This window comes from Lampris incognitus, chromosome 15, assembly GCF_029633865.1.
Source record: "Lampris incognitus isolate fLamInc1 chromosome 15, fLamInc1.hap2, whole genome shotgun sequence".
NCBI lineage: Eukaryota > Metazoa > Chordata > Actinopteri > Lampriformes > Lampridae > Lampris > Lampris incognitus.
Window position 1 is genome coordinate 16,014,702 of NC_079225.1, and position 14,165 is coordinate 16,028,866.

A 14,165-nucleotide genomic window follows, 5' to 3' on the forward strand; every position below is an offset into this window, starting at 1 on the left:
GCCAGCTCGAGTTTAACCACGGGAGCTTGTTTTTAAAAGGGGCGCGTGTCTTAAAAAAAAGGGAAAAAAAAGAAAAAAAGGAGGGGGGTCTCTAAATAGATTTCGATTTTTTGGAAGCGCTTCGACACCCCTCCGTTGCAAGGATCTGTCGAGATTTTCTGCACAATATGAAGCAGTGACGGGGCGATCAAAATGTGCGGCGGATGTGTGCAACAGGAATACCCAAACCGGGTGGGTAATGACTGTTTGGAGTTGATCCCGTTAGCAATCTTTAGCAATCTTGTTCGTTTTAATGTCGACCTGTGGGTATCCATCCGGGTAAAAATGAACCATCACGCGGTTAACAATCGATTTACGTAAGACCAAACACGCGACACGCCTTTGTCGAGAAAGACCGGACGTAACACGTAGCGATGAGGCTCTCTGACTGACGCCTGCCAATGGCTTCCTCCCTAGGGGAACACCTGTCTGGAGAATGGGTCCTACCTGATGAACTACCTCTCCTGTGCCAACTGCCACAAGAGAGACTTCATGCTGATCAGTAACAAAACCACCGAGGACGACGACGGAGAGGAGATTGTCACATATGACCGTAATTCGCCTTTGTTGTAATTGTTCCCCACTCTCAGCTAAAATCGGCTAAATTGTCTGTAACGTTACATGACAGACTGAGACAGTATCGACTAATTATTATTTGCAGCCGTCCCCAAATAATACACAGGTCGGGGGCCTAATGGCAGACCCTAAAATGTTGTTGGATTGTCTCTCCACTGACCCCACCTTTAATCTACCCAGCACTGTACCAAACAAGTCACTCGTCATCAGCTGTCACTTTGGGTTCAACTGAGAAAATCTGTTTAGTGTCACACATTGTCAAGATAACACCTATTTGTACTTTGCAGATGTTTGTAAGAACTGTGACCATGTCATCGCCAGGCATGAGTACACGTTCTCTGTCGTGGATGAATATCAGGTTAGGAGTGATCTCTGGGTTGATGGGTGTCACGCTTTGGTTACACTAATAACTTGTTATATCAGATCATAATCACAACATTTCACTTTGATGTTTGAATGATCTTATAGCACAATTAATCACTGTGCATCTATATTGTCCAGGAGTACACAATGCTGTGCATGCTGTGTGGGAAAGCAGAGGACTCCATCAGCGTGCTGCCAGATGACCCCCGGCAGTCGGCCCCTCTCTTCTAATAGATGTCAAAAGGCATCAACCTGCTTGTTCACATTCAAGATCAACAGCTGTTAACAGACATCACTGACATGTTAGATACTGCTGCACAGAAACAGGATTTGAATACTTCGATTGCAGTTGAGTATGATAAGTCAGTCAATCAATCAAGTTGCATCGCTGATTTTGTTTGAAGCAAGTAATATAATCTTGAACCAGGCTGTTACTTGATAGTTTAAGATGACCCTTCACAGCAATGTCATAATTTGTGACATGTCTGTGGGTGATAAACTACATGAGCTGCATGGTCATTTGCTTTTGCCAAATATTCCCACTAAGCTTCACACAATAGGGAGGATGGCGAGTACACACTTGGCATTCACACCACTGACACCAGTTCTAATATTAGATTGCAAATCTCAATTCAAATTAGACAGTAATATTAAAATAATCAGTCATAACTTGTGACACAAAAAATGTGTCACTAACTGATTTGTTTTGCAGCTTTTACTATGAATGAGCTCGGTAAGACAGGAGACAGGCATGGAACTGAGAAACATTTTGCAGGGATCCAGCTTGTGAATTAAAAACGATTTTTTTTCTGTAAAACTGTTACATGGTTAGCGCTTGAACATAAAGGTTAAAGATGTTTTATGCAGCAGGCAATCCCATCCCCTCACTTATAGCAGATTTTGGTGCACTAAACTATTAGGTTATTTGTTTTTCCTGACTTTATGACATGTATGAAAACTATTCAGCCCATCTCCACAAAAACATGTCCAAGAAATTTGTGAACATTTGAATTTAAAACGACATCATTACATTTGGACTAAATTGTTTTGCTGTGTCTCCTTCAGGTCAATGGTCTAATGTTCTGAGGAAATATTTTCCTTCAGAATTATTTTCTATTCAAAAGAGAAGTGCGTTTTTATGGACAACGTTTTTATCTAGTCGTTGTTATAAACTGTACTTTATTTTTGGAATTAAGAGTGATGCAGGCATGTAGAAGACCAAGTTCAATTTTGCGTCAATTCTATTTCCTGGCCAGCTCTTCAAAGTCAAAAAATAAAAATACACAACAATACTCATTGGAATTCGTGAATATGTATATGGATCAGAACCAGCTCAATAAAAATAATGATTTGTTTTCGCTTACTGTACAAATGGAATAAAAAAAACAAAACATTTGCAGTGATTGATCATGCACTATTACAATACTTAAGTGTGGAGTGCATTTACATTCTAACATCTTTGTATTTTTACATGATAGAAATTGTTGCTAGCAAGGAAAAGAGTTAATACACTGCTATATGCCAAAATGATGTGATTTGCCTCCTATGTATTGTATTTTGTCTAGCAGTTTCATGATGAATAGAAATGTGATCAATAAGGGACTGCATCTCTTGGTTCTGTATACTGATGATGTTGGTATATTACTACTTGTAGTGTGATTTAAGAGCACATAATGCTTTTGTGTGTTTGTCCTTTTTCCTAACCTTACATATCTACATTTCTCACCTTGTTTTTTTCCCTATATCCCTCAAGTATTATACAGTACATATCTTTTTGGTCGTATAATAGGCCTATATGGAGTGTGAGGAGGACAAGTGGGAGGTAACAGTTGGCAATCTCAAGGTTTTAAAACCTTAATGTTTTGACTGCAGGTATCAAGCCACATTGTCAAGTACTTATGGACGCGTCCAACAAATGAATGAATAAATAAATAAATAAATAAATACATTTTATCATACATTTTACAATACATACAGTACATTCCCTCGAGTAAATAGCATATGTACACATGCTTTCAGTTACAATTGGACTCGACGTGCCTCTTGAGATACAGTCATACCATTAGGTCGCTTTATTCTTTTGCATCAATACGGTCATTGGCTCACTTTGCGAGATCCTTTGGCCTCATTGCTGAGGCCCCAACCCCTGCAGCTCTGACATGACCCCCACTGTGGCTGCCCACTGGACCTGTCTTGTGGATGGACATATCGAGGTGGGGGGATCCAGAAAAGCTGGAGGGAGAACGGCTGCGCCCCAGCGGCACCCTGCAATCACGGAACTCCTGACGAGAGGGGGAGGAGCTTAGTGAGCGTTGCAGCGAGGAGGAGGAGCTGCGGGGCCGAGGAGGGGGGCTAAAGAGTAGACCTCCGTGGTCCTGCATCAGCTGGGTCAGACTGGCCAGGAAGTCGGCGTCGCTGGTACTACTGGCCCGCACTCTGAACCGCCGACGTCTGCGGAGCAAAATGCAGGGTGGTATGATTAAAATGTCTACCCTCTAACAAATCTACCATCAGAACTAATACAACTAAAAAAAAATGCCAAAATGTGAACATTTTCCTACAACAACTCAAAACTAGTCAATTTTCTAGCAGCCCGTACCACACATCTCATACCTGCTGTCTACTGATGGGCGTGTGGGTGGTTTTCCAGGAGGCGGATGAGGCAGAAATCTGCCAGCAACTTGTTCAGGTACATGAGGGACACTCACAGGGCGAGGGATCTTACTCTTGCTGCCAGATGAGGAAGACAGAGAGAGGGGGTCTTCTCCCTGCCAGTCAAACCGGGAGCCTCGATCTGAGGACAGCCTATCTCGGGGGAAAGCGAAAGGCAGGTTGTCGCAGGACAGAGACGGAGAGGGCGAGTGGGTTGGGGAGCCAGGGACGGGGCTGCTCCAGCGGTGACGCCGCTCTGCGATTGGGTCCCTAATGAAGGAGTCTATTGGAGCGGCAGGGTCACGGACGGGAATCCGGCTCAACCTGGGGGAGGATGGAGAGTCCTTACACCTAAGCAGGGGTAAAGGCGGAGAGGGGGAAACCGTGCCAATGCTCTCCATGGCACCTCCCGCCAGGTCAGCCCGAGGCTGCTGGTGAGGCTCTGAAGAACGATCCGGTAAACCTGAGTCACTCTCTGGGTCCCTGTCATTGGTCAGAAGAGCCGTGGGACCTTGGGTTGGCACTGGATTGGGGGCTGAACCCAGCTCCTCTCCCTCCTTCAGGATTTCCTCAGAGGTTTCGTCTAGTTTGGTGGATGGGGCCTCCAGTGGTATTGCATCACTCTTCTCCTGCACAGGTGATTGTGGCACAAAGCTGGATGACTGTGGTGAGATGAAGAGATTTGCATATTTTATATTAAACAAAATAGGTGTTCAATTCCAATTTCCAAAAGGAACCATAAATTAAGATTAATTATCTAATATCTCGGAAATATCAACACTGCAGTGCACTATAGATGAAAAGCTTTCTTTTAAATGTATTTATTTTTGGCATTTTTGCCTATATTGGATAGAGGACAAGTGAGGTGGCAGACAGGAAACGAGGAGAGAGAGAGAGATGGGTATGACATGCAAAAAAAGCTCACTAGCTGGAATCGAACCAGGGACATTGCGATTATGTGGCATGTGCCAAAAAGCTCTCTTTTAAAAATTACAATTACTTGACTGAGTTTTATATCATCAGTTGTACAACAAAATGTGCTAAATGGTGGACAGCTTTTAGCTTATGTTTATGTGTTTATTTTTAACTAAACTCTTTGGTGGCCTTACCTGCTCCATTTGGGATCTACTCATGTGGAGAACTGGGGGCATCTGTCCCAGCATCCCCGGCAGCCTCCTGTGGCCCAATAACCAGGTGCCGGGCATGGCCATATGTGATAAGACCGGGCTGCTGGGAACTGAGCTAGGCTGACCGTCCTGAGGCTCAGAGGCCAGGGCTTCGGTTTCTGCGGCTGTGTGGACCCTTGTCCTCTCCTCGTGTGGGGCCTCTGCTGGGGGCTTGGCAGCTCCAGAGCCGCTCCCTTGCTCAAGCTCCAGCATCACCCACTCTTGGGAGTCGCCCTCCTGGGGAACAGGGCTGAGGTTGACGGCCACGAAGCCACTACTCGCTGCCCCCTCCTCCTGGTCTGGGGTCGTGGTGCCTGTGTGCTGCTCATCGCAGGGAGGCGTCTGCTCCTCTGGTCCCCTCTCAGGGATGGATTTCTCTCCCAGCTGGGAGAGGACTGGACGCTGTTTTCCCAGACTGAAATGAGAGTCAAGTTGTCTGTTCTGTCTTATTCACAAGAAGAAAAAAAAAAGATTCAAAGATTGTCACAATGTTGTATGTATGTATAAGTGCACTTTAATGCCAAATGGTAGAACTAACTAGGCCTCCAGGAAGCGTTCGATGGTAGGTTTGGGTTCGGGGGCCAGCCTCTTCTCAAAAGCCAAGCTCTGACTGTGTCTGATTCTCCTGAGCAAGGGAGCGGCCCGGTCCAAGAACATGGTCTCTGAACGCACCCGTCTGGGAGAGCTTTGCACAGAGCCCGTGTTGGGGCTCTGGTTCCCTTGGTTTTGACTGTGTTCATCCTCACTCACCACCTGAGGAGGAAGGAGGGAGAGAACGCTGTAACAATGTGTTTTGCATCCCCAGACCACAAGGCATTGGATTTTGTTTATAGGCGGTATTCCGTCCTTAGCATTTGTTTCTTAATTGAAACAGAGGAATAAAAAGGGGAGCCTGGGAAGAGATACTACTCAGGGCTTCAGACAGTGACCATAAATCTCTACAGTGCCACTAAAAAATTAACTGGTTAGTTAATTAACTGGAAACCAATTCCGAACCAGAGGAACAGACACAGCCAGCAGAGGAATCAGTGAAGGGAACTGAGCAGCCACCTCCCACTAAAAAGCCCAAAAAGTGGTATACCAAAGAATTTACCTGGCTGTGTTTATTACCTATTGGGTTAGCTGTAAGTAGTGTGGGCTGACTGTTGCATGCAACTCGAAATTTCTGCAGCTACACTTTTTAAGCAGGAGACCTTTAAACTTCATAACAAAAGCCATAAGCAAACTCAATGCAGAGAGCTGCACCCTTCCAGCGACGTTTCAAAGTCTAATAATGAGGCAGAGATAACAAAATTTAACACCGTATACAATATCACCAAAGAATGCACAAATTCACAGAATCTAAAACACAAATACTGCTGAAAATATTGCGTTGACTGTAAATCTGATGTACAGTAACGCTGCACAAGCAAAATTCATCTGGATAATGAGGGGAAAAAAAGTCAGAGATGCAAACTCAGAGATAAAATCACGCAGTTGTGGGGCATGACAATTTTCTGGTGTGACCAAATTATGTGCTAAGTGGAAAACTCAGTGGCACCACTGCCACCATTATTATATTGGCATATCATAAGTGGTATTATTATACTGGTATATCATATTAGTCTGGAGCCCTGCGACTACTAGGATACTATCCTGAGTCTGCAGAGGTTAATGAGATGGCAGAGGTGTTATTTGGGGATCATAACCACCGTACCATCTCCGGGCACAGGCCATGTGCTCTCAAATTAAGATTAATGTAAAAATTCCTGTCTACCTTAATTTTCACCTTGTGGGGGGGATTCATGACTGTGCATTTTACCCATTGCCTTACAGCTAAACGATAGAACCCACAGCACAGACAGGGAAGCAGAGGAGAAATGTTTTCTGATGCTCGTGACAGTCCGTCAGCATAAAGTGACCAGGCGGTCAGCAGAAAACTGCGCCTTATCCTCTGCAGTCCTGACCTTCCTGATGAGCGGCTGGGAGTGTTTGTGGTTACGGTTGCGATCCATCTCCTCCCACACGTCGCCTCCCTGGGTGGTCTGCGAGGGAATGGGGGGGCAGTTGTCAGCGTCGCTGAGGCGTTCCCCTTGCAGGACGTCCTCGGTGTTCTCTCTCTGCAGCTCGCCTGGCAGCACCGAAGCATTGGCCATGCTGTGGACAATAGGGGCAAGCGGAAAAGAAAGGTCATTCACCTGCTCACCCCCCCTCCCCCAACACCCAGTGCAAACTAGAGCAGTGATCTCTCAGGGATATGGGAGATTCTGTTCTAAAAAAAAGAAAAAAAAAAAAAAGCTACAGCGCCGTAATGTCCATTATACACACGTCCGGCCGAGCAATATGAAACTCCGAACCATAGAAGTAAACTGCAAACGTGCGCCTGAAGCCATTCAAAATAAGAAATGGTCCTTTGTCGATACTTATTAATTAAATCATTTGTGTTTTTCCCAGGTATTTTTACCCCATGTACGCTGGTGTGAGACGGGTCAGTTGCTGAGCGGTGGTTCCTGCGGCGGTAATGTTCAGCATATCCTCAGAATCGCATTTCTCCCAGTCGTAAGGGTCATTCTCCAGTATGTTGTGGCTTTTCATAGCATTCTCAAACACTGACATCAGGAGCTGTCACAGAGACACCGCACTCATCAGCAGGCGATAAAAACAAATAAAAGCAACCCAGATATTGGAGACAGTAGAAGGCCTACCTGATAGTCAGGCTTAGTGAAGTAGTCTAAAGCCAAGATATGATCCAGGAAGACACTAAACTCTGATGGAAGGTGCTTAAGCATGAGTCGATGGTCATATGTCTCTTTAACATTTCCTACTTGTTCCTAAGAGAGGAGAAACAAACAGAGTGATTTAATACAGATACCTAAAGTGACTTTTAAAGTTAACTGATGAAACCATGGCATTACATACTTTATCTTTGACTTTCCGCCAAGGTAGCTGACCAACCATGAATTCCACTAGCATGTAGAAGAGAGACCAGAGGTCATCGTGACGACCCATTTCCTGCAGATCCAGACACGGGGGTGAGCAAGGTAAACGTGCACGCTATTGAGAGCATCCATTACCCAACAAGACATAACAGATCACAAAGCAGAGAGTGTTTGGTTCAAATTCACCTTATTCTTATGTGCATTGATGGAAGCATATCGCACGGTTCCTCGGAAGCCTGCGACAGGACGAGGCTGAGAGAGAATAGAGACATTGAGAAAAAAAAACCTCTCTATTTATCATCCCTTAATGGATTAGTTTGAATTTCTTTGACCTCAGGTCTTATAAATTTCTCAGCCATAACATCGCCATTGCTTTGTTTCATATCCTTGGATCAATATTCCCTAGTCAGGGTGCTGAATACAAATTTCAGTTGGAATTTTATGACCAAGCCAAATGTGGCATTGCTCTGCCCAGTGTTGTTAAGCTGTCCGTTTACACTAGAGGAACATAAAGAAATACACATATAATTATATATACGAGCATCCACATCTTATAGTATCATTATAAAGTACAGTCATCTCACAAATCTTTGCTTTTGGACTAAATTTGAGAAAATATGTTTCTTATCAATTTTGTGGAAACGGCTTTCATGTCCCTGTGCTGGAAAAACAGGTATTCTTTACAGAAGTTGGCACAGATTGACAAATCATGCCTTGCATAAGCTCCTCAATGGGTCGGTAATTTGTAGGGTCAGAAAATCCAAAATAATCTTTTGGGGAAGGCGATAATATGCACTTACGGGACGAACTTCCTGACAGGAGTTAGTGAACTGACGGGCCAAGCCAAAGTCAAGCATGTAGCAGCATCTGCACGTGTTGGGTAGTCGCCCCATTGCAAAGTTAGACTGGAGATTAAACAGCAGAGATAAAAAAAATTGTTGGAGCACAACATTTTTCTTTTTTTTATATATAGCTTTGCAGCTGATCAGATAACTTGGTACAGAAACTTCTCTTTGGATGAGCTGAACTCTAAACAAATCACATAAAATCAGTAACAAAACGGTATGCAAAATGACTTAGAAACTATCAAACTTCCACCTGTTGCTGATTCATTAGCCCTGTTTCCTAACTTTGCTCACAGGTCCACTTACTGGTTTAATGTCACGATGTAGGAAGCCAACAGAATGGATGCTTTCAATGGCCTCCAGAATTTGTTTACCAAGCCTCAAAGTGGTGGAGATGGAAAAGGTGCCGCGAGTCATAGTTCTGCGTAAATCTGCCAAGTTCCTCCCCTTGCAACAGGAAATTGGTGTGATATATCAGTTAGGGATGTAATCGTATGGGCCGTCAAAAGCAAGTAAAACAAGCCCTCCTTGCTAATAGAGCTCTTACCTGGAGTTCCATAACCACATAGTTGAAGCGATCGTTGCGGCCACAACCAACAAAACGACACACATGGTCTTTACCTGCCAAAGAGATATACAAACAAATCACTTAACCGTATTTCTTAGACACTGAATATAAATCTCAAAAACATACTTGTGTGACTGCCTCCATATTCCTGCAGAAAACGAACACCTCTTAGATGGCATCGTTGCCATTGAAAATAGTCAAGATCTTTATCTTCGTTATTTTCAATGTCTTGTTTCCTGTGTGGAAGCTTATGTTTATCTATACGAAGCAGGCTTGTACTGTCCCATAAAGAATTTACTTGACTTGCGGGATTTTATATATATATATATATGTGTGTGTGTGTGTGTGTGTGTGTGTGTGTGTGTGTGTGTGTGTGTGTGTATGTATGTATGTATGTATGTATGTATGTATGTATGTATGTATGTATACAGGTGCATCTCAAAAAAATATAATATTGTGGAAAAGTTCATTATTTTCCATAATTTAATTCAAAAAGTGAAACATTCATATATTCTAGATTCATTACACATAAAGTGAAATATGTCAAGCCTTTTTTGTTTTAATCTAGATGATTACGGCTTACAGCTCATGAAAATCAAAAATCCAGTATCTCAAAATATTAGAATATTACATAAGACCAATCAAAAAAAGATTTATAATACAGAAATGTCAACCTTCCGAAAAGTATGTTCATTTATGCACTCAATACTTGGTCGGGTCTCCTTTTGCACGAATTACTGCATCAATGCGGCGTGGCATGGAGGCAATCAGCCTGGGGCACTGCTGAGGTGTTATGGAAGCTCAGGTTGCTTTGATAGCGGCCTTCGGCTCATCTGCTTTGTTAGGTCTGGTGTCTCTCATCTTCCTCTTGACAATATGGGGTTCAGGTCAGGCGAGTTGGCTGGCCAGTCAAGCACAGTAATACCATGGTAGTTTTGGCACTGCGGGCAGGTGCCAAGTCCTGCTGGAAAATGAAATCAGCATCTCCATAAAGCTTGTCAGCAGTGCTCTAAAATCTCCTGGTAGACGGCTGCGTTGACTCTGGACTTGATAAAACACAATGGACCAACACCAGCAGATGACATGGCACCCCAAATCATCACTGACTGTGGAAACTTCACACTGGACTTCAAGCAACTTGGATTCTGTGCCTCTCCACTCTTCCTCCAGACTCTGGGACCTTGATTTCCAAATGAAATGCAACATTTACTTTCATCTGATAAGAGGACTTTGGACCACTGACCAACGGTCCAGTTCCTCTTCTCCTGAGCCAAGGTAAGACGCTTCTGACATTGTCTCTGGTTCAGGAGTGGCTTGACACTAGGAATGTGATACTTGTAGCCCAGTTCCTAGGCACGTCTTTGTGTGGTGGCTCTTGATGCACTGACTCAAGCCTCAGTCCACTCCTTGTGAAGCTCCCCTAAGTTCTTGAATCGGCCTTGCTTGACAATCCTCTCAAGGCTGTGGTCATCCCTGTTTGTGCACCTTTACCTACCACACTTTTCCCTTCCAGTCAACTTTCCATGGATATGCTTTGATACAGCACTCTGCGAACAGCCAGCCCTTTCAGCAATGACCTTCTGTGGCTTATGGGGTATTGTCAAGAGGAAGATGAGAGACACCAGACCCAACAATGCAGATGAGCCGAAGGCCGCTATCAAAGCAACCTGGGCTTCCATAACACCTCAGCAGTGCTCCAGGCTGATTGCCTCCATGCCACGCTGCATTGATGCAGTAATTCGTGCAAAAGGAGCCCCGACCAAGTATTGAGTGCATAAATGAACATACTTTTCAGAAGGTCGACATTTCTGTATTATAAATCCTTCTTTTGATTGGTCTTATGTAATATTCTAATATTTTGAGATACTGGAGTTTTGATTTTCATGAGCTGTAAGCCGTAATCATCTAGATTAAAACAAAAAAGGCTTGACATATTTCACTTTATGTGTAATGAATCTAGAATATATGAAAGTTTCACTTTTTGAATTAAATTACAGAAAATAATGAACTTTTCCATAATATTCTAATTTTTTGAGATGCACACACACACACACAAACTATATATATATACAAACTATATAGTATATATATCCTGGCTCTTATTTTCATTTTTCACCGTCTTTCATATCAGTTATGATATTTTACTCACTGGCTTCATTTTGGAGATTTTTAATATGGGACCACCTCTGGACTCAGCTTTACAAAGGTGTCTGACAGTACATTGAAACACGAGCAACACATGTTTTAACAAGCCCAACTTAACCCAATTATCTAAACCATATATTTGGTAGTGAAAAGAAAAGTGCAAGTTAAAAGATTTTACCCGAAATGTTCAACATAGTCAATGGTTGACTGCATTGCTGAGCTACTTCCTGGTTCAACTTGCAATGACCAGCCTGACCAGCCTATTGGTTGTAGTAACTATTAATAAACTACCTGGCGAGCCCAGCTGAGAAGTCATTGATAATACCATATTGTTTACACAGTCTAACTGAGGCAGTATGGATTTGTTATTATTGTTAAAATGACAGGTTTAAGGTTTGTATTCAGTTGTTCTTTAAGACGTAGTAGTCATCATCATCATTGGCGGTCCCTTGAAGTGAGTATGACTGTCCTCTCTGTTGGGTTATCTACTTGTGGGTCTTCAGATGGCTGTAGAGGCTGATCTGTGATCCACATATTTTGATGCAGTGTGGACAGGGGAAAGTGGTGGTGGGTGGTGGTGGTGGTTCACCCTTATTCTCTCTCTCCTTGTGGTCCTGTCACTTTTTCTCTGTGGCACAGTGGAGTACCATTTCATAATGTGCAGGACGGACTTCTTCCAGGAGTGCCTATCCGGTGCAATGTGTGTTCCCAGTTGCTCAATGTGATGTCGAATTTCTTCAGATTTGTCTTGATATTGTCCTTGAAACATTTATTTTGCCTGCGGGGAGCTCGCTGACCTTCCTTCAGCTGGGCGTACAGGATCTGTTTGGGGAGATGTGTGTTGGACATGGGGATGACATGGCCTGTCCATCGGAGTTGGTACTGCATTATTGTGGTGGTGATGCTAGTCACGTTGGCTTCTTCCACAATGCTGATGGTGTGTCTGTCCTTCCAGCTGGTCCTCAGCATCTTTCGTAAGGATCTTTGGTGGTATTGTTCCAGGGCTCTCAGGTGCCTGCTGTAGGTGGTCCATGATTCTGCTCCATACATCAGGATAGGGAGAACAATAGCTCTGTAGACCAGGAGTTTTGTTTGGGCCTTTAGGTCTCAGTCTTCAAAGACTGAAGTCTTCAAAGACTGAGTCTGGCGTAAGCACCAATGGCACAACTCAGGTGATGACCTCAGAGTCGATGTCAGCTTTGAGGAGAGAAGGCTGCCATGGTAGGGGAAGTGATCAACATTTTCAATAATTTTGTTGCCCACTTTTATGGTGGGCTGGGTAGATGGCTGATTGCGTGGAGGATGATATAAGACCTGGGTCTTCTTGATGTTTAAAAGATGCCATATTAATCTTTGTTCAGTGGTGGTCTCGTATCCAAAATCTCCAAAATGAAGCCAGTAAGTTGAATAATATCATAACCAGTATACCTGATGACAAAAACTACAAAAGTAAAACCCAAGTTGTAAAAAACAAAACAAAACAAAACAGAATTATCCTTTAACATTCTTATACATTTGGGAAATACCAGTATTCTTTGTAATTTTGTGGCATGCATCATTCTGAAAAATGTGCACATCCTTATATCCTTGATCATGATAAATCTGAATATAATTAGTAGAATACATCATCATAGGCCAGAAAACTTTGTTCTGCCAACATGTCTTCCAATTACTAACTATTCTAACTATTAATATATTCTTTGTACGTTTGGTTTACAAAATAAAAATGATCTTTTTTATTGCTAAAGTGAAAATTAGTCATTATAAGCTCTTTATAAACCTTACCTGAGATAAATATTTTACCTCAAGTATTCCTTGTATGCAAACATACGGTCACTATCAGTTTGACTGTACCACTCACCCTGGAGTTTCTTAAGCACCGCCACCTCCATCTTTAGGACCTGTTTCGGTTGCTGGGCAGACTCCACCTTCAAGGCCACACTGGATTTGCTTAACTGATCTAAAACCTCATAGATCTCCCCAAATCCACCTCCACCTATCTTCTTCAACTGAGGGGTAACAAAGAGGTTAGTGGAGCAAAAACTGAGATGTAAGAGTGAATAGGAGGGATGCTATTTGCTGGGCAAAATTTGGATAAAGTGATGAGACTGTGTACACTGTCTTAGCATCACTCACCACTTTCCATCTTTCCCTGACCACGTCTGCCACTGACAGGATGTCCGTCTGTTCTGCAGACCCACTCATCCTGAGTGCTCTCAACAAGAGCCTGCACCTGGCATCAGCCACGCGGGCCTCTCACTTCAAACAGGGGACACAGATCGCATTTTCCATGAATGGTGTCGCCAACAATCCAAAATCACTGTACATTTCCAGGGTGTTGCACTGTGTGCAGCATGCAAATAATGAAAAGATAGAGCAGTTGCTTTATAGCGAAAGACGTGCTGCTGTAATTACCAGGATGGTAATTAACGCTACTAATTTCACAAAAAGCGTACAATGCTTTAAAAATGGCTTTCGTGCAAACCCAAGAAAAACAAGCATTAAAACGGCTGCACGCTTGCTGTTGGCAGTGCCCGTCTGCAATCTCCTTGCAAGATAACGACGCTAGCAGATATCGTCAAAGGATGTTTGACCCAGTCGGTTTGCTTGACTCGGCGCCGAGATCCAGCGGTATCAAACGCATCACCCCCTGCGCTAACACAAACCCGACTGAACCGAGGGCAACAGCGCGACGGTCGCTAATCGGCGGTCGCTTAAAGCGTGGCGACGTCCACCCAATGCGGCTGCTGATGCTACGCCGCTCCCGAAGCTAACCGTAGCCGCCAGCTAGCGGGTTCCCTCAGAACTTCGCTTACCTCACTGGGTCGCACCATCGTCGGCCGGGCGGTAGATCTAAATAAAAACATTCGGCCGTGACAACTTTCCATTTGAA

At 43.6% G+C, this 14,165-nt stretch overlaps 2 protein-coding genes across 2 annotated transcripts; one reads left to right on the plus strand and one right to left on the minus strand.

Moving 5' to 3' along the window:
• Positions 1–42: 42 nt before the first annotated feature.
• churc1 (churchill domain containing 1) lies at positions 43–2,894 on the plus strand. The gene is made up of 4 exons (XM_056294271.1): positions 43–231; positions 457–592; positions 903–973; positions 1,117–2,894. The coding sequence occupies exons 1-4, from the start codon at positions 193–195 to the stop codon at positions 1,207–1,209; spliced, it is 339 nt and encodes a 112-aa protein (XP_056150246.1). The 5' UTR covers positions 43–192; the 3' UTR covers positions 1,210–2,894.
• Positions 2,895–3,072: 178 nt separating this feature from the next.
• On the minus strand, positions 3,073–14,165 carry ttbk2b (tau tubulin kinase 2b). Its single transcript, XM_056294142.1, is given in 16 exon segments — positions 3,073–3,200; positions 3,203–3,429; positions 3,592–4,292; positions 4,740–5,211; positions 5,335–5,549; positions 6,743–6,932; positions 7,240–7,397; positions 7,481–7,606; positions 7,695–7,787; positions 7,901–7,966; positions 8,515–8,619; positions 8,866–9,006; positions 9,107–9,180; positions 13,134–13,281; positions 13,409–13,531; positions 14,089–14,165. Coding segments are annotated over 15 exon segments (2,913 nt in total). The 5' UTR covers positions 13,478–13,531; positions 14,089–14,165.

Excerpts from the sequence above, each read along its gene's own strand:
- churc1 (XM_056294271.1), top strand. The coding sequence starts at position 193 with ATGTGCGGCGGATGTGTGCAACAGGAATACCCAAACCGG. Across the intron at positions 232-456 it reads AACAGGAATACCCAAACCGG|GGGAACACCTGTCTGGAGAA; the intron begins GTGGGTAATGAC and ends CTTCCTCCCTAG. Across the intron at positions 974-1,116 it reads CTGTCGTGGATGAATATCAG|GAGTACACAATGCTGTGCAT; the intron begins GTTAGGAGTGAT and ends TATATTGTCCAG.